Source organism: Gavia stellata, chromosome 1, assembly GCF_030936135.1.
Source record: "Gavia stellata isolate bGavSte3 chromosome 1, bGavSte3.hap2, whole genome shotgun sequence".
NCBI lineage: Eukaryota > Metazoa > Chordata > Aves > Gaviiformes > Gaviidae > Gavia > Gavia stellata.
In genome coordinates, this window is record NC_082594.1 from 116,490,144 (window position 1) to 116,510,892 (window position 20,749).

Below are 20,749 nucleotides of genomic sequence, written 5' to 3' on the forward strand. Positions count from 1 at the left end.
AGCTAAGCCAACTTCCAGGGTGTTTCCCACAGGGAAAGGCTAAAACCCAGTGCCGGGCAATATCCTCCCCCACTGACCTGGCACACACTGGGAAGATCGGATTAGTTAATGTTGTGGGGCAGGCAGCCCGAGCACAGAGCTAAATGCAGCGTGGGTGCTCAAGCCCAGCCAAGAGCTGGGCTACGAGCCAGCAAGCTGATTGGAAAAGCACCGGCACCACAGACTTGTCCCAGTGCAGGCGAGACCCAGTCCCACTCACTCCTTGGCTTTTTTACCTAGGTTGAACCAAAGGTGCAGGGGATGCCGGAGCCATGCCCTCAAGAGGCTCGTTGCCTCTTCTCACCTGCATCCTGCACATGTACTGCGACCGTCCCTGACTCCTCCTCTGCCAGCCGGTACCACATGCCGTTGGGGTCCGCCAGCCACTCCTCCACACGGCATGAGTAGTTGCCCGTGTCGGCACCACCAGCCTGCAGCACCGTCAGCCGGAAAAGTACCGCCGAGAGCCTCTGGAAGCGCAGGCGGCCCTCCCAGCGACCCGCCTCGGGGCTGAAGACAGCGTCGGGGCCCACGCTCAGCACCGCCTCCCTCTCCTCCTCCTCCTCCTCATCCTCCTCCGCCCGGCTGCCTGCCTCTTTGGCCCGCAGGTTGTACCACGTCACCGCAAAGTGGGACTCTGGGCTGGAGCGGGACAGGATGCTGCAGTCCAACGGGAAGGACTCCTTCTCCTGCACTGTGAGGTTGGCGGTGGCCGTGTCCACCTGCAATGTGGGATCTGAGATGACAAAAGGGGAGAGGTAAGCACTGAGCAAAATGCTATCATCAAAGCCACCCTGCCCTGGCACAAACTGACTGTCACAACTCTGTTGCTGGGCACGATTCAAGCAAAACCCAAAGGCTTGATGCAGCCTGCCGAGTCCCACGGGTACCTCGGTGGTCAACCCCGCAGGCGTAGCATCCTCACCTCACCGCACACCACCTGGCACAGGGTCAAACAGGAGCTGGCTGCGAGCGCCATGCTACAATCCTGCCCACGCAGACCCTCACACCAACTAATGGGCGTGCGTGTGAGAGGAGAAAGCTGCTGCAGCTCATCCAGACGCGCTACAAGAACGTATCAGGAAATAGCGAGGTTTGGTGTGTGCACTGAGGAGCAATGTACTACTACTCCCCAGCTATTGGTGCAAAGAGCACTGCACTCCATGCTTATTTTTTTTTCTTTGACAGCACTCAAAGGACTTGAAAATCAGTATGACAGAAGAGGAGAGGATTTTTTCCAGAAATCTGGGAAGTTATTTAGGTAAGAGGTTCCTCCATGGAGATGTTCTCAGCACAGACACAGCAAGGACGCTTCCAAAAGTCTCCCTCTCTTTTATTTTTCTCTAGTGCTTGCTGCAAGGCTGAAGAGATGTTTTTACCTAACTGGGATACAGTGGCCAGAACCCAAGATGAATTGATTAAAGGCTGACTTCAAGAGCAATTAACATTTGGTTTAGTCATCTTGCCAAGGAACACATACTCCAGGGATCGCAATCAGTCTGGATCTAAGCTTTCATTTAAAGATTAAAAAGCCCTTTCCGCTGCAGGAGCTGAGCAGGAAGGGCAAGCCAATAGCTCACCGAAGAGAGAGGAGCTTTCTCCTCCAGCGAAGATAGCTGGGCAAGCCCTCCCTTGCGCAGACCCCGGGTGTCCCTGCAGGAGAGGGCTGCTGTCCCCCAGCTCTCATCAGCCGCGAGGCTGCTGTGCTCAGCGGGGCTTCTCATTATAGCACCTGCCTGACACTTTCTAAATGGTCCCATAAGGAAAATCTTCATTAAGGCCAGAGCTTTTCAGGCCGTAGGCAACACAAGTATTTGCAGTTCATATCTTCCCTGGGAAGACTCCTGAGCAGAAACGAATGAGGTAAGTCCTGAGATTTCAGGGACTACTGAGGTAAAAATGGGGAAGAGAAGGAAATGGCTTGTCAAAACCAACACAAAACCTCCCCCACCTCAGCAGGTTAAGCAGAAAGAGAAGAACTACTGTCTGAAGGTGCTGAGAGGTTTTTTTTCCCCCTTTGCTCATGACTATAGTCCTGAAAGATGAGCATGGAGATCCTCACTAATGAGACATGAGTCACAAGCAAGTTTAGTCATTGTGTTAAGTACAAAATGAAACAAAACCAAACAACAACAAAGCACTTTTAGGAAAAAATTATCTTGAATTAGTGCACCCCCAACTCCCTCTCTTCTCACTCCACATCCTTCTGCAATTCAAAATGAGCCTCAAGGATTTCTCCTGCCATTCATTCCTCCCTCCATCAGGGCTGGGAATTCTCAGCCTGGATGAAAAGCTGGACTTGTAACTGTGCAGGCATGCAGGGTACAGGGATTGCCGGGGTGGGGGGCGGGGAGCCTCTGCTCAAGCCATCTTGGCCAGCAAAGTTTCCCAAGCAAGGACCTGGTGGATAAGGGCTGTGCTGTCCCCTGAGAGAGCTCCTCCTTCGCAGTACAAATCTTCTCTGCCAGGAATAACCACTAAAACCCTTCCAGAATTTTACCCTTTTGCCAGCTCCGTTGCAGGGTCAAGAGGCTGACACCTCGCTGGAATGGGCAGGCATAAAGCACCACAGCAGTACTTGGCGGAGTGGTTGCTTTACATGCTAGAAAGTACCCAGCAAATGAGGACCGTAACTGTTATTTGACCTGCAGCCTTTAAGACAGACATTTAATTTTGAGTCATATACCTCAAAAACTAGGGAATCCACATTTTCCAAGGTAAATTGCCCTTGCAGCTTATCTGTTAAAACAGACGAAAGTACCTTGGGAGTACCCTGGGAATCTGCTTTTGAGGGCTTATGAGTCCATGAGTGCTGGTCAGTCTTTAAGAACCACCTTTTAAAAGCCCAGGAGCAGGCAACTCCAGTGTGTTGTAAGTCAAGCAAGTGGGGCAGAAGAGCAGCTTGGCTGAACAGGAAACTCCTCGTGGACTTGAAGAGGAAAAAGAAATTGTATGATCTCTGGAAGCAAGGTCAGGCTTTGCAGGAAGATTACAGAACTGTGGTTCGTATATGCAGGGAGAAGACAGGAAAGGCCAAAGCTCAATTAGAGTTGAAACTGGCCAGTGTTCTGTCAGCTAATAAGAAGGGCTTTTTTAAGTATGTTAATAGCAAGAGGAGATCTGAAGAAAACATTGGACCGATCCTTGTTGAAGATGGCCACCTGGCTAATAGGGATGAAGAAAAAGCAGAGGAATTCAATGCTTTTTTCACCTCAGTCTTTAATAATACTGATAGACCTTGGGCTGCCTGGTCCCCTGAATCAGAGGACCATGAATGTGGGAACAGTGCCTTTCCGTTTGCGGACACTGAAATTGTAAGGGACCAGCTCTATCAGCTGAATGTTTACAAGTCTGTGGGGCCTGATGAGGTTCACCCCAGAGTACTGAAGGAGCTAGTGGATGTTATGGCAAGACCCCTCTTGATCATCACCCAAAGGCCTTGGGAGTCAGGGGAGGTCCCTGCTGATTGGAAGCTAGCCAGTGTCATTCCAATTTATGAGAAGGGTGTGAGGGAAGACCCAGGAAACTATGGACCTGTTAGTCTAACCTCAGTTCCTGGAAAAATTATGGAGAAGATTATACTGGGTACTATTGAAAGGCTTTTAAAGAATAATGCAATCATCAGGCACAGTCAACATGGGTTCACAAAGGGAAGGTCCTGTTTAACTAATTTGATATCCTTCTATGATAAGGTCACCCACCTAGTGGATGAAGGGAAGGCGGTGCATGTAGTTTTTCTGGATTTTAGTAAGGCTTTTGATACTGTCCCTCACAGCACCCTTCCGACTGTCCAACTGTGGGATGAGCGGGTTCATGGTGTGCTGGGTGAAGAACTGGTTGAAGGGCAGGGCTTAAAGGGTAGTAGTGAATGGTGCTACATCTGGCTGGCAACCGGTCACCAGCAGTGTTCCTCAGGGTTCAATTCTACGGTGAGTTCTCTTCAATATATCAAAGATCTGGATACAGGACTTGAATGCACCATTAGCAAGTTTGCTCATGATACCAAACTGGGAGGTGCTGTTGACTCTCTTGAGGGACAAGAGGCCTTGCAGAGGGATCTAGACAGATTGGAGCATTGGGCTTTGATTAATGGGATGACATTTAACAAGTCCAAATGCCGGATTCTGCACCTAGGATGTAGTAACACTGGGCACAAGTATAAACTGGGAGAGGAGTGGCTTGAGAGCAGTCCTGCAGAAAGGGATCTGGGGGTGCTGGTTGACAGCAGGCTCAATATGAGTCAGCAGTGTGCCCTGGCAGCCAAGAGGGCAAACCGCATCCTGGGGTGCATCAAACAGCATAGCCAGCCGGTCAAAAGAGGTAACTATCCCACTGTATTCAGCGTTGGTGCGGCCTCACCTTGAGTACTGTGTGCAGTTCTGAGCCCCACATTGTAAGAAAGATGTTAAGGTCCTTGAATGCGTCCAGAGGAGGGCAACAGAGCTGGTGAAGGGGCTGGAAGGCATGTCCTATGAGGAATGGCTAAGGACTTTGGGTTTGTATAGTTTGGAGAAAAGGAGGCTGAGGGGTGACCTCATCACTTTCTACAGCTTTCTGAGGAGGGGAAGTGCAGAGGGAGGTGCTGAGCTCTTCTCCCTGGTATCCAGCGATAGGGCGCGTGGGAATGGTTCAAAGCTGGGCCAGGGGAGGTTTAGACTGGACATTAGGAAGCATTTCTTTACCAAGAGGATGGTCAAACACTGGAACAGGCTTCCTAGAGAGGTGGTCGATGCCCCAAGCCTGTCAGTGTTTAAGAGGCATTTGGACAATGCCCTTAATAAAAGGCTTTAACTTTTGGTCAGCCCTGAATTAGTCAGCCAGTTGGACTAGATGATCATTGTAGGTCCCTTCCAACTGAAATATTCTATTCTATTCTATTCTATTCTATTCTATTCTATTCTATTCTATTCTATTCTATTCACAACCCTTTGAAACTGGAGTTTCCTCCCTGGTTTGAACTTCTGTAGCACTTTTTTCCCCACTAGATCCTGGAAAGAACAAGAAGCACCTGTGGCGATCCCTGATGCCTGCCTCCCTGTGTCTGGGCACAGCCAAAATGGTGGTGTTAGGCAGCAGGATCTGCCTGAACCACTGTCGCCAGCAAGAAGGTGGGCAGAAAGCCCATAAGTACCCCCTTATCCATACAGAGGCAGGCTCCTCATAGACAGCTCCTGCCCCATCAAGAAGCCTGAGCCCTCGTCCCAGCCGACAAACAAACTCTTGGAGCTGCACAACCCACATCTGCTTCTTCACCCACAGAATGAGAAGCAGCAGCGTGAGAGACTGCCTGGACATCAGCAAGGGTCTTGACCTCCTCTGCTGCCCTCTTTTTATGCAAGGACCTTGCCCCTGGGGCACATGCCTGGGAAGCATGGATAGCTTCTCCCGTCTCATTCTCCACCAAAATGTGAATAAAATCAGAAGCCTATCCTATTGAATCTGCCAAAAGTGCTGTAAAAAAATAAATTTGCAGATGCAGTAGTGACAAAATCCCAAGCCCATCTAGCTCTGTTTGCAAGACTTGCTCTCTGCTCCTTCCAGAAAACCAAGGGTGCACCCAAGAAGACATGCAAGAAAGCATCAGCACAATCTGTAGTACAGCGGTCTTGCCCTCTGCCTGGACCTGCTATCGATGACAGACAGATGGTGACTCATGCGTTCGGTCCAAGGGGGCAGAGCGCTGCTCAAAGCTGTTGGCATGAGATCCTCCTCACCTGGCTGCTTGACGGTGAGGGTGATGAGTCCGGAGAGGTCCTCTGCCCGCTTGTACCAGCGGTCGCTGGGGTCAAGGAGCCACTCCTCCACGCGGCAGTCATAGGCCCCGCTGTCCCGCACAGTGGCATTTTGGATGGAGAGGAGGTAGAGACCTGGGGACGGGCTCTCCAAGTGTAGCCGGCTCCGCAGGTCACCCAGTGCCGCCAGGTCCCCGTAGCGCAGGGTGCTCTGCCGGCTCAGCCGGGCCACTACCTCCTTCTCCGGATGGCCCGGCCGCCAGACGTACCACTCCACCGAGAGCTGGGACGAGGGGCTGGTTCGGCTGCTCACCAGACATTCCAGGGTTACCCACTGGTTCTCCAGCACTGTGATGTTCTTGTGGGTCTGGTTCACCTGCAGGCGGTTATCTATGGGAAAAGGCCATTAGAAATGCAAGGTGATTGAGAGCTGCAAGGGCCCTTTGTCTCCCCACAAGCCCTTCCCGCACGGCCACAATCCTGGGGTGTGATAAAAGAAATGAGGAAGGGGAGGAAAAAAAATGATGGGGGGGGGGGGAAAGGAGGAAAAGAAAATAGGACTTGTGTTTTTCAGGGTCTTCTGAAAATCTCAGGCTAGCCACCACCAACACCCTATTCAGCACAGGGAACTGGAAACCCACAATCTCCACGTAGGAACTGGGGGGTCCTAAGTGCACAGACACCTTGTGAAGGGAGGTGACACCTCAATCTTTTCTCATCCTCCTCCTGGGGCAGGGCAGCAGCCTGGTCACACCCTGACCAGTAAGCCCTCCTGTTGTGGGAAAAGGGAAAAAAGCAAGGTGGAGAACGGACAGCTAATTACAGGGAACCACCACTGCAAAATGAGAAGTGGCACAAGGGCAAAGTCACACACGGTGTTTTGCTGCCTTGGGAACGTCCCTGGTTTTTGCACCACAATTCATTGATACACCAGGAGGCAACTGCAATCATCTCCTTTATGTGAAATGACGTGTTGTACACTCCTAACTGCTTCAGGACTTCTTCCCAGGGGCACAGTCTGGACTTCCCTGGTACGGCTGCTGCAGCAAGCGACGGGCACTGTACTTCCAAGAGAGAGGTGGGCGATGCAAAGGAGGGGGCAGATCACAGCTTCCCCCCTCCCTGACCACCCCACAGCTATCTCGGGACTTTGCAGACAGAAATGAGGAGCTGGGACCGGCAGCGAGCAGCATACTCTGGCCTGCTGTGCTCCCTGCGCGACCAGGCAAAACTGCGCTGGGGACTATACTCAACATCCCTCTCACACCCCCGTGCACAGAGCTTGAGTCTAGCCAGCCAAATCCAGACAGAGAAAATGTATTAAAGCATCCTAGTCCAGCCCTGCTATCCAGGTGCATCACTCCTGCCTGAGGGATTTTATTCTCCAGAAACAGGCACCCAGAGCACGCAGGGACAAGGCAGGCTTCCTCGTGAAGTACCAATGCTCTGCTTCAGCAGCACACATGGGGTCCACACTGCTCTCAGAGATGGTGCTTGCCTCCCTGCCTCCCCGCTTTGCACAAAATGAGGGCTCCGTCCCCAGCTTGAGGGGGCCATCTTTAGCTCCTCCATCAGCTCACCTTTACCAGTGATGTCCGCTGGCACGGAAACCACCAGCAGAGCAGATATCTCCTTTCCTGGCAGCCAGTTCCCCACCTCATTAAACTCATTACTCGCATCTCATGTGCACAGGGCAGAGGGAAAGAGACAAGGCTCCCCGTGCCTCCCAGGATACAGGCACAGAGTAAAATTAAACTGTGTGAAAACATAAAAATGCTTTCCCAGGCACGTACACACCGGTTTTCTCTCAGTAGGTCACTAGTCGACACTCTTGCTACATGATGCTTTTGAGGATAAAGAAACCTGGCTGGATACAGGGGTCCTCTAGATTGTGGGGGACGGGCAACCTTCATGTGGGGACACTGAAATGTGCGCCAACCCAGCCTAAATGGAGGAGGGTCACATCAAAGGGGGAAAACGTCCCTCTTTGTGCAGGGACATGCAGGCATGAGGATGCAAGCAGAGGATGACAAACAAGACTGTAGTGGAAAAAAGAGCAGAGGATCCCTGTTGCCCCAGAAAAGCTCAGTGAGCTCATGGGCCGTGCACAAGAGCTGATGCCAAGAGGACCCCACCGGCGCGGCACGTGGTACCTGGCTGCTTGACGGTGACCTCCGTCCGCCCTGACACCTCCTCTGCCAGCTTGTACCAGGCATGGTTGGGGCTGAGCAGCCACTCCTCTACGTGGCAGTAGTAGCTGCCGCTGTCTCGGACCTCTGCCCGCTGCACCGTAAGGCTGAAGAGCCCCCCTGACGCCAAGCGCTCAAACTGCAGCCGGCCCCGCAGCCCCTCCTCCTCCGCGTAGGTGCCGTACTCGAAGGCAGAGCTGTGGGTGGTCTTCAGGATGAGCTTGCCATCGGCGTCAGAGGGCTTGTGAACGTACCACAGCACGGCGAAGTGCGAGTCGGGGCTGGTCTGGGATTTCACTGAGCAGTTGAGGGGGATGGGCCGGTTCTCCACCAGAGTGATGCTCCGCTTTGACTTGCTCACCTGCAGCTTGGTCACTGTGAGGGAGGAACAGAGAAGGATGAGGAGAGGTGGATCATTAACACAGAAAAGAAACTCACCTGGTTTAGGGAGCACCAGAGAGTCCTCCCGCAACTGCAGGCATACCTGCTCTTGCCTGGGTCCCACCTGCACTGGACCTTTAAGACAAAGGCGTTTATATGTTCTCCTACCAAATCATCTCTCTTCTTTTACCCCTGGCTCTACTCCTGGATCCTCCTGCTGGGTCCCTCAGTAAGAGGCTGCTTTTTCACAGTTTGTGCTTTAAAAGATTCCCTTTCTTAATTCACCACAGTCTAAGGCACAAAACCTAGCAAGACTACACCCAAACTCAGTGGGTTTTTTCATGGTGAAATCATACCACTTGCACCTCAGGGCAATGAGCTGTTGACATGTTCCGGAGAAAACCATTTCCAGGAAGAGTGACTTAAGTGAGACTCCACTGCTGTCACATGCCAGCTATCTCAGTGACATGTAACCTACAGACACACAATAGCTAGGGAAACAAACACAGGCACAACTGGAAAGGAAAAAAGAGCACCAGACTGGAAAGAATCAGCGGGAGCAAGCTTGGCTCCAGCAGCCAGGAGATCTGGCTCCAAGTCCACCACAGATGGCACAGCCCGGGACAAGCCACAGGTACGTCACCTCCCTCGGCTTCCCAAGCGCAACTACAGCTCCCACGGGGGTAGCTAAGCGGTGACGCAGCGTCGGGGAGGACGCGGCGGTGTCATTAGCTCTTGTCCCTGTAAGGAGAGAAACACACCGGTTTCCGATTCCTCTCTCCCTGCAGAAGCAGGATATAAAGCCTCTGCTGTGCCCGTCGCCCGAGCCTTGACCCAGGGCATTCCAGCCCGCAGGGGAGGACACGATGTGCCCTCCTGCGACACTTGTGCTTGGCGTGCCCTGGAGCCCTGCCGGCTGCAGACCCGAGGAGAGGAGCAGCTCCTGGCCAGACGCACCGCTCCTCCCTCCCGGCAGCTCTGCCACCACCTCCCCTCCTTCGCCCCCCCTGCTCGACCAGCACCTCCTCTCCAACGTGAGGATGCAGGATGCCCAGATCTGACAGCCCAATGGGATGAGCCCTAGGCTGAGCATGAAGCACAACGCATTACCCAGGACATCGGAGCACAGCCAGGAAAACAGGGGGGGAGGTTCCCAGGCATGGGGGCAGCACACGAGGGGCTCCAGCAGGCAGCAGATCTGTTCAGCACCCTTCCAAGCAGAGCCCCTTCCCAGTGCACCCTGTGATGGCAAGCACCACTACTCAGACATGGCTTATAAAGGGTGTCCTGACAACCGGTGGGTCTTCAACAGCCGAGAGGCAGAAGGTGGGTACCCCAGTCCTGCTTAAGACGAGCCCATCCCAACCTCTCCCGCTGCCTCGCGTTGCAGCTCCCCTCTGAAAGGGGGCATGCTGTCTTGCTGCCCGGTGAAGGGATTCTGCTGACAACTGGTAAATCTCTTAATAAAACCTAGCAAGTGCCCTGGGCATGAGTGGCACGACAGAAGTGTGGCACCACAGGCATGAACAACCGAAGGCTGCCAGGGGAGCTGTGCTCATCCCCACCCTGGAAAGCCATCCCACGCATCCTGTGTTTGCAGGGAAGCAACGCTGTCTCCTCTCTCTCAGGGCTCCTCTCTTTGCATCAGCTTTGCTTTCAGCTTTCCCTGGGCCCCAGGGTCTCAGGTACCTGTCGGATGCCTGTCGGCACAAGCGATGAGCGAGGCGGCTGAGGGAGAGGATAGGCACAGGCAAACAACATCAAATGGGAGGGAGGAACTCCCACCACAGCGACACTTTCTGCTTTAACACAGCATCCGAGATAGGCATCCTAGTAATGCATTAGACGCTCCCCTGGAGCCTGGATTGCCCGTGGCTTTAAACAGTATGCTAATAAGGACTGGATGGCTGTGTTATGGTATGGCATGCAGACAGTGGAGGGAGGGAAGGAGGGAAATAGTCCCTTGTTTTCCCTCTCTGGGGACTTCAACCTAATGGAGAGATTTAGCATCACCATGTTGTATTTCTGCCGTACCCCAGACACACTCCTTCCCCTTTGTTTCACTTCAGGACAGCAGCCTTAGCCACCGCACCCACACTTGTCCCACCTTTTTGGCTCATCGTTGGTTAAGAAAGGTTATTTCAAGCATTAATCAATCTTCTGAGTCCCTGGGAGATGAACCAATAAAGGGGAAGGTGATTCTCAGCAGTTTCCTTTCTCCCCCAGCCCCCTTTCCAAACAGTTTATTTTTAATTGGTACTGGATTATTTTCTGCAACCGTTACTAAGGAAACCTCTGTTACTATAGCAACCGTGTATGTTAAGTCAGTAGCCCTATATCTATTAAAATGCAGTATATACACATGCTGCGTGTGGCGGGGTTGCTCAATATCAACACATACACACACAGAGCGAGCCAGGGTACGCACAGACCAGAGCTGCTGAGATGCAAGCATCCCTCCCAGTGCTATTCCCACGTTGCAGCACCTCCAGGAGATGAAAATGAGGAGGATGGGCATGGAGTATTTTTAAGCCTGGTGTTTGGGGCCTCGTACATGACAGATGTATTTCACAGACGCAGTGAGGGCTTGTTCCTGGACCATAATCATGGCAATTGTCACTGTGTACAAACAGCACAGACCCCTGAGGTCATCCAAGGGCTCTTGGATGGCCTCCATGCAACTCTCCCTGCTTCCATTCGACACTTGGGAAGACATCTTCTTTTGTGGGGTCGAGGGTGATGGGGAAGAAATCTTATTAACTCTGGCAGAAATAAGACCTTAAATTCCATGCACGAACCCCAGCCCTCCAAGCCCTCCCTGGCAGCCACTGCAGCCAGCATTCAGGAACTTGCCCACGCATGCACAGAATCCCCCAAATCTTGAAGAGATGATTGCTTCTACTGCTGCTACCAGTTGGAGCAGCAGGCCCTGCCAGGGAATGACAGGTCTTCCCTTTGCTAGACTGCACGCACTTGCACACGTTTGCAACACCGTGCACAAAGTTTCATCTAGATTAAAGGTATCGGTGATATATAATGACACCCCTGCCAATGCACTTCTCACCTAGCATGACTTATTTTCTTAACTGAGGCACACCACGGAAGATGCAAGTGGAGGTTTTGCTTCCCTCCCACAGAATTAGAGAGGACATTCTCAGTCTTTTCCAATCTGTGAACACCAAATGCTTCCCCATCCAGGCACCGGCTCCTGCATAGTAAATGCACACCTACCTCATCTTCATTAGCTTTTGCAGATCCTACAGAAAAAATTCACAGCTTTTACAGACCACAGGCTGAAAACTGCTGAGTTGGAAACACTGTGGCACACAAGTTACCTTGAGGCAGCTTCACCTGCAAGCTGCAGGCTGGTTTGCTTTGTCTGCCCGCAGTCTGGTTAAGACACAGGAAGCTTTGTGGGGCTGCTCACGCTTCTGCTCTCCCACTGGGATGATCATCAGCCACCATTCACGAATATGCAAACTAATCCAAAAGGCTCATTTTGCATTTGGGAAAAATGATTTAAAAGGGAAAAAAAATAATCCTTAAGTTAGTGGTCCAGGGTGATGGTGATGGTGATGGCAATGGTACAATACAGTGCCAGGGAGTCAGTCCATCTCTTTCCATCCTGGTGGTAAGTCTACTCCAGCGCAAAGCGGGTCTCTCTAAGCCCCGTGCAGCTTGCCAGGTCATGTTTAAAGATGCCTGCCATGACATGGAAATGATTGTAGCTGCTGGTGCATGAGTGAGGTTGCAAGAAGACTGACACCCCAGGCACTGAGCCAGCTGAACCTCACCCTCCTGACACGGGGGAAACTCCCTTTCCTGGCTTGGGGATTTGCCTGGGCAAAGAGTCAGGAAAAGGCTCAGCCTTCAGATGCTGAGTTGATCCAGTCTGCCCCAGGGGCTGAATTCTGGTGCGCCAGGGCAGGGCTGCTCTAGCCCTCTGTCAAGTAGCGGAGGCGGTGGGTGCAGCGATGTGAACAGGCACGGTTACATGGCATTTTCTGCTGTGCTGTCAAGAGGCTGATATTCTCTTAACAGCCTCCCGAACATCTGCTTCGTCAGGGAAACAGGTGCATGTGTCTAGGTGAAGTTATCGTGCATATCATCTGCAAACCATAATCCTGTTGCCACAATGTCTCCTGGCTCCCTGGAGGGTGCCAGTAAAGAGGCTATCATACCTTGATGTACTGTAATTGGCCCTACATACGCTATTCAGGCTTTCAATTTACACTGGCAACAAGTCGTGGTTACAACCCTCATATTTTTTTTAAGCCAGCCTGGTCTCCCAGCCCATGCAACCCATGTGAAGAATGTGTGCAAGCGCTGAACTCGGCAGTCGTGCTTGGGCAGGGGCCCTGCAGGCAGCGCCGAGACAGAAGACATCAGCTCTCTGATGGCACGGAGACACGCTCTTCCGCACCGCTGAGGGCACCCTGCCGCATCTGCTGGAGGAGCTCCGGGAGGGTGATGACTCACGCTGGAGCCTGGCCAGGACACGTGGGACATTTGGTGCCTTTTAGGGCAGAGAGGCTGGCAAAGACGCTAGGTGTCCACAACAAGCCCATACACTTACTAGGCACCTCACTTTACAGACTGTCCTCCAGCACCACAGCCCCTCTGCGCTAATTCCCAGGCTGAGGAAAATGTCTCCACTCATTTGCGGGAACACGCATTGTTTCAGGATATCTGCGGCAGCCTCTGGTCCTCAAAGCTTGCACCTCTGCGCTGGGGGGCCAGGTCAGACACACCTTACACACCTTACAACCACAGCAGCTTATGACTTGGCTAGGTGCTCTACAAGCTGATATATATGGTAGGGGTTTTCTACACACCATCAAGCAGGCAATCAGTCTCCTCAAGCTGGGCATGTGGTAAGCACAGTTACACAAATATTTGAGGGAAGGGAAAGCAGTCATCAGAGGAGGACACAGGCAGTGACATGATTCACAGCTTTTCTGCTGACTCGCTGCCTTGGTGAAGCCACTTGGCTCCCTCCCCTCTGTTTCCTAATCATCAAGCAGGGTTACGACACTTACCTTTACCAAAGCACTTTGCAATCGGTACCTAAAAATGCTGTGATAAAAAGATGCTCTGCCTCAGACTCCTTACATCATCTTCCCTTGTAGGCAGCAAGAAAATACAACAGCAGGAGTTCACTTCCGACCTGGGAGCTACTATTACCAAATCCTAGGAATGGTGATGTTTAATTGCAGCTGAAGACACCCTCCCCCCAAAAAGCCCCATACGAAACCCCAGTGTGCTGCCCTGCAGCGAAGGAGGAGGGGGCTGCCGGCTGAGGAAGGAGCCAGCTCCGCACGAGCCAGAGGCCATGGTGCAGGAGTGGGCAGGAGGATGCCCACCACCAGCCCACAGAGTCCCCAGGGAACCCTGTCACCATAGCGGGGAGGCAGTGTCCCACTTCGGAGGCTGCTGCCCTCTGGGGAGAGCTCCTCCAGAAGACGCTCTTCGCCTGGAGAGAGCTGATGAAGTGTTGCAAAAAGTTTTCCTGGGGAATGTCCTACTTTTAAAAGCCTCCATCGGGATTTCACTGTGCTCGGGCTGGGGGGGGCGGGGGGTGGGCAGGGAGCAGAAACGAGGCCAACCCAACCTGAAACCAGACATAGTTTAACAGCAGACAGCGGGTTTAGCAGGCCGATCAGGAGAGACTCATTTCCAGGAGCGTGGCCCTGAGGCGACTCTTTCTGCGAGGAACCCATCTCTCGCTGGCACCCTCAGCGGACAACCCTGAAGGGCACTTCCTGGCCTTTTGGCACAAACTCATCTGACCCCTCAGCCTGCGGTCAGAACCCAGAGGTGCCTCATCCTTTCCCCTGCCAGGGCCCAAAAAGCACTCGGTGCCCTAATTCCTGCCTAGGGATGTTTGCCTAGGATTCAAGGGACCTGTGTGCAGGTTACTGCCCTGCCATAGACTTAGACGTGCACCAATGCTCAGCCCTTTGCCAGACCTTCTCCCTTCCACAAAGCAGAGCTGAAGAGCCTCCTCCATCTCCACCCATGTTGCAAGGACACCCGCGTTAACGACCTTGGAGAACTGGGGCAACGGGAGTCAAGCAAGCACACGTCAGCCTTCTAACTAAGCATGGTGAGGCGTGGGTGACTCATGTTTACTAGGCTAGCTGAAAGCAAACCAATGTTCAAAAGGGAAAGATGTGCGAGCCCTTTCAGAGAAGAGGCATCAGAGGAAAGGCATTCGCAGAAAGGAAGAATATGAGATGCTCCTAGGAAGACCTTGCTCATTAGGCTTAACCGTGGCATAGAAATCACAGCAACGTAAAGACAAAGACTTCCAGCACCAGGGCAGCCTCCCTGGAGATGGCAGGACATGGCAGCACAGCTCCCGACTCCTGTTATTCTCTTTTAACAGAACACAATTCCTCCTGAAACCGGATTAGCGAGGTTACAAATTGTATTAGCCAACATGGGAGGCTGCTGGTGCAACAGGAGCAGGAGAAAGGGAAATAGCATTAGACTTTGCCTGCCATTATTACTGCCATTATTAACTTGTCACTTTACTGTAGTGTTCCTATAACAATGAATTATTGCCTGCAAACAGGCTGACATGATTGAATTACTGGGAGAGCAGCTCCATGGGAAGGAGAGACAATGTTAACCCTTTCCTGAGGAAGGCTCAGCTCCTGCCCCCTCCCAAGCGGGCAGACAAAAGAGCTGAGGCTTTGACTTTGAACACCAACATGCCATCCTGACCTTCAGCAGTGCTGGTTTCAGAGCAATGCCAGAAGTTTCTACAGTCCCCAAACCGCTCAGGTTCTGGTTGCAGGTGGGCTGCTCTGGGTTGGACATGCAAACAAATGCAGAATATAGGTCTGTCTGCAACAGCAATAAAGAGATGCAGCTGGAGCTCTCCTATCTTTGCTGGTCTTCCTGCAACCTCTCTAGCCTACTAATTTCATAAGGCTAAATCCTCGCTTTTGCATGCTGCTCCTTTCTCGTGTAGAGAAGATCGGTGTCTGGACAAGCCACTAAACCGACTGACTGCCAGTCTAGATGGATCTGGGTCACCTTTCTTCCCCCTCCCCCCTCGCAGGGACAGTGCCGTCTGCTTGCCATCACAGGCTGTTAATCCAACTCCGCTCTGTGGACAGACGATTCCCCTGGAGAGACAGTGCGATGGCCCTTCCACAGAGGGCTGTGCCAGGGCAGAGCCCCTGCGTGGAGCGGGAAGGAGCGGGCATGCCTTCACCCACCCAGGCCATGCCCCTTGGCATCACCCTGGGTGCCACCCAAATGCTACCCCCACTCCCCTGGGGTTCGAGAGGCTTGAGCCTGCTTGCCTTTGGTCTCTTCCTTCCTACACGTACTGCTCATGTTTTGCTAAAAATCAGCTACATGACACTTCTCTCCCAAATTTACAGTTCCTTATATGAATGCAGCAAATAATGCCTCCTGCAGCACTGACTGGTGGGTGCTCCCAGCCCCAGGAGCAAGCCTAGGAGCTGGCCGTGATCCACGTCCTCTCCGGGACAGAAAGAATAAACCACCAAGCAACCCACATTTCAGTATGTTCAGCAAGTTGCTGCAAAGTCCATAGCCCAGCAGGCGCAGACGTTCCCCAGCCTCACAGCCTGCTGCTGCAGCACAACAAGCTGGGTACTTAAATAGCTGCACACATCCACACTGACCATCGCCCATTCCAACAGCCCCAGCCCAAAACTGAGCCCCAAGCACAGGCACGTACCCCAAAGCACACTGTACTATTGTAACTTGGGGAAATGCAGCTTGACGCACCCAAAATGCTGCTGGTGTGTGCTGTGGCAAAGCAGAACGGGCATCTCCCCTCATACCCTGTGGTGGACCTGCCTGCATCAGATGCTCTGCAGGAGAGAGAGGAGGGGAGGGAGGAATAAAAGACTCCCAGCATGAGATGTGCCTGCTGTCAGAAAACAATATACGGCTCACTGATCACTTGTAAATTAAAATATGGAGATAGGATCACTGGAAGATAAATTCAGTACCAAGCTACAGCCACCGAGGATAAAGAAAGAAAAAAATAACATACTGAGATATTTAATCAACCCCTCATCAGAAAGATTTCAAACAAAGTAGCGCTCCGTCAATTAGGAAAAAAAGTTATTAAATGTACGTGAAGAGCAAGTTATAACACCTACAGCAGCACCACACACAAACTCCAATGCCATTCTGGAGGCTGGCCATTAATGGCTGAAGTCCCTAACAGGGTGTCAGAAAATACTTGAGAAGTTTGTGTAGGTGCATGCTAAGAGTACAACTGCACCCTGTAGCCCATGGCTGACTTTTGCATGCACTGTGTTTGACTTGAGCATTTTCAGCGGTTACTGCTGAAAAGCTGGCTGCTACACAGGGAGAGATGAGATGCTGAGGGTGGTATGAAATGCTATTTTCTTGCCATCCAGAGAGCAAGCTCTCCAGACAGACCTCAGGCAGGATCATGAGGTTTTATGGACAGTGCCCACATGAGCCCTGCCAGCCCCAGGTTGCCAGTGCTACCCTCCGTGCAAAGATCAAGTCCCCTAAGAAGGACCAAACTGAATCCATCCAAGAGCTAGCTCACTCCCTTCACATTTAACTACTCCTTTCCACCAGGTTAATTTTCTGTAGGTTTAGTAAAACTGAGCTGGCGCACAGTGGGATTGATGCAGGCACAAGGAACGGGACAGGACAATGCAGCCAGCAGCACGCATCAGGGATGAGGATCACCTCCTTCTGTGCAACCAAGTGCTAGGTCAGCTCCACCTGGACCCTGAACGGTCATGATACTCATGATACTGCTGTCTCCACAAATTAACTGGCGAACACATCTAATGTGTGGAAGAACAACCAAACAAAATGAGCCATCTGTCATTTCTCAAGAAATTGTCTTCTTGATCTTCTTAAGGATAGGGGAAGTATTACAGCAGGGTGGGCTACAGATCCATCGTTATCTGGACTCCCTGCTTCTCTATTATATGGGATAGGGAAAAGCGTAGAAATTTCTGTAACAGCACCCCAAATCCTATTTAAGCAAGTAAGATGGCCCTGGGAGCCAACTTTTATGTATACATCTCAAAATAAAAGACCCTGAGCCATAGGTTCAGCATGTCCGGAGCCTGCCATTTTGCTGTAAGGAAGCAGATTGCAGGTTTAGTGAACCCAGGAATTTAGTCTCCAACCAATGTCAAAACAGGTAGAAAACCCAAAATAATCAGCCCCTTATGAACCAAAGTTCTGGAAAAGCATTCATATAAAAATTGTCCTTGTTTATTCTGCTGACACAGAGGTATTAATCTCACAAGGTAAAATCACCATGGGCAGAAATGGCTGGGTTTATTTTACTGAAGTTGCTTCCTTTACGTGGGCATTGCTGCACCACCTGGCTATGCAGGTCACTGTCACATTGAAAAGCAAAGCCATTGTGTCCAGCCAGTTGTGTCCCAACAGCAGAAAACACCCCCAGACCATCAGTGGAAGCAATGCTCATGAAGGCAAGAGGCAGGGGATTTACAGTAATTGGGGCTGGGCCATCTCTCTGCCCGGCTGTTCAGCACCATTCTTCTCAAAACAGGACACAGCCTGTCTGTGCAAAGGACTGATAGGGAATATGTAGTTTCTCATCCCAGGAGAAGCATCCCACGTGATACAGAAGCTAGAAAAATGGTATAGGTCCCATGCACAAGGATGGACAGCCAAAGCTCATCAGGTCCCATGGACCTGATGAGATGCATCCATGGGTCCTGAGGGAACTGGTGGATGAAGCTGCTAAGCCACTATCCATCATATTTGAGAAGTCGTGGCAGTGCAGTGAAGCTCCCACTGACCAGAAAAGGGGAAACATAACCTCCATTTTTAAAAAGAGAAAAAAGGAAGACCCAGGGAACTACAGGTCAGTCAGTCTCACCTCTGTGCCTGGCAAGATCATGGAGCAGATCCTCCTGGAAACTATGCTAAGGCACATGGACAACAAGGAGATGATTGGCGACGGCTGACATGGCTTCACTAAGGGCAAATCGTGCCTGACAAATTTGGTGGCTGCAACTGACGTCATCTACCCGGACTTGTGCAAAGGATATGACACTGTCCCGCATGACATCCTTGTCTCTAAATTGGAAAGTCATGGATTTGATGGATGGACCACTTGGTGGATAAGGAATTGGCTGGATGGTTGCACTCAAAGAATTGCGGTCAACGGCTCGATGTCTAAGTGGAGACCAGTGATGAGTGTCATTCTTCAGCTGTTGGTATTCAGACTGGTGCTGTTTAACATCTTTGTTTGCGACATGGACAGTGGGATTGAGTGCACCCTCAGCAAGTTTGCCGACGACACCAAGCTGTGTGGTGCAGTTGACATGCTGGAGGAAAGGGATGCCATCCACAGGGACCTTGACAGGCTTGAGAGGTGGGCCTGTGCAAACCTCATGAAGTTCAACAAGGCCAAGTGCAAGGTCCTGCACATGGTCAGGGCAATCCCAAGTACAAATACAGGCAGGGCTGCATCAAAAGAAGCGTGACCAGCAGGTTGAGGGAGGTGATTCTCTCCCTCTACTCCGCTCTCTTGAGACCCCACCTGGACTACTGCATTCAGCTCTGGGGCCCCCAACATAGGAAGGACATGGACCTGTTGGAGCGAGACCAGAGGATGGCCATGGAGATGATCAAAGGGCTGGAGCACCTCTCTTATGAAGACAGGCTGAGAGAGTTGGGGTTGTTCAGCCTGGAGAAGAGAAGGCTCCAGGGAGACCTTATGCAGCCTTCCAGTACCTGAGGGGGCCTACAAGAAAGCTGGAGAGGGACTTGTTTACAAGGGCATGTAGTGATAGGATAAGGGGTAATGGCTTTAAATTATTATTTTTTTTTTTAAAAAGAAGGTAGATTTAGATTAGATATTAGGAAGAAATTCTTCGCTATGAGGGTGGTGAGGCACTGGAACAGGTTGCCCAGAGAAGCTGTGGATGCCCCAACCCTGGAAGTGTTCAAGGCCAGGTTGGACGGGGCTTTGAGCAACCTGCTCTAGTGGAAGGTGACCCTGCCCATAGCAGGGGGGTTGGAACTAGATGATCTTTAAGGTCCCTTCCAACACAAACCATTCTGATTCTATAAAAGCTGCTGCTCAGGCATGCTGGGAGGGACACCTGGGCTGGGTACCGCTCTGACTGGAGGGCTGAGAATGTAGCAAGAGAAAAATCGTGCTGCTGCAGCACTATGCCTGCTGCCCCCGAGGCCACTCACCTTGTGGAGACCAGCGGGGCAGCTGAGGGCTGGGGCTCCATGCATGGACCAGGGAAGGAGAATGGTAGTCAATACCTGGTTGGAAACCCACTCATCATCAGTGTTCCCTCTCCCCCACAGGCTGCCCCTGCTGACTCTGCTTTTGAAGACTTCAAGGACATGAGGGACGCACAAAGCTTTAGAGCTGGACAACATCTAAGTACTGTTCACTGCAGAGTATTTTAGTCCAAGGAGAGCAAACAGGGAATCAATGAGAAGCTGAAGTGTGCAGAGAGAAGACGTTGAAGACAACATCAAAGAGGTTGCATGCACACAGACTGCAAACAGGCTGACACTGTGGTTCTGTACATGCATGCTGGAAATGGGAGTGGAAAACCACTCAGGAAATATCAAAGAAAGAAGCAGAGAGTGCTTTGAAATAGAAGTGAAAAAATTGCTCCTAAAAAAGTAACCGTGAAGAGAGTTAATTTGAACAGAGCAACATATTCTGAACACAGCCCAGGTCTCCTGGCGTTGTCAGTCTTGTTCACGGGCTGAAAAGCAAGACTGCCTGCAGTAAGATCAATGGGCACACACAGAGCACGCTGAGCCGGATCAGGGTCCCACTAGGTGCAAGGAAGCATTCCCGCCCCCTTCACCCTCATGAAATGCGTCCGAGGTGCTTTATACATTTAAAATCCATCTTCTCAGGTTATGCCCTTGGGTGCATTTTCCAGGCTGAAGCCCCAAGGGAAGCCTTGAACGTAACTGCAGTCAGATGAACACACTTGGCTCCAACAGAAACATTTCACGGGCAAACTTGCAGAGGAGCCAAGTATCACTGCTCCCAGATGGGAAACCAAAGGCAGGGGGAGGTGAAACACAGCTCGGACCCTGCAAGGCCATTGTCAGCATCCTCAGCATGGAGTGGGGAACACTGCAGCACATCCAGCACGAGCTCCCTCCCCTGCTGCTCACCCCGATGGGCTCATTTCCACACAGGAATGTTTTTGTGGGATCAGGATGGCATTTGCTCTGGGTGCTTTGGCTCTGCTGACACCAATGTAACCTCACACCCATCTGTGCCCTGCATCGGGCCAGATTTGCCCAGCTGAGTGATGTGGCAGAGCACCTCTCCAATATCTGTGAGCACAAAACCACAGCCGGCTTGACAAGGCCAGCCAGCAAGTGCCCCACTGGGAGTGG

General features: G+C 51.8%; 1 protein-coding gene across 1 annotated transcript in view; it reads right to left on the reverse strand.

Annotated features, from left to right (window-relative positions):
- IGSF3 (immunoglobulin superfamily member 3) overlaps positions 1-20,749 on the reverse strand; it is a 74,200-nt gene that overhangs the window by 2,243 nt on the left and 51,208 nt on the right. Inside the window, exons 6-8 of the mRNA XM_059816904.1 lie at positions 7,925-8,335; positions 5,754-6,161; positions 344-775 (exon numbers count right to left, since the gene is read on the reverse strand). Coding sequence (XP_059672887.1) covers positions 344-775; positions 5,754-6,161; positions 7,925-8,335 — 1,251 coding nt within the window. The remainder of the gene's footprint in view (positions 1-343; positions 776-5,753; positions 6,162-7,924; positions 8,336-20,749) is intronic.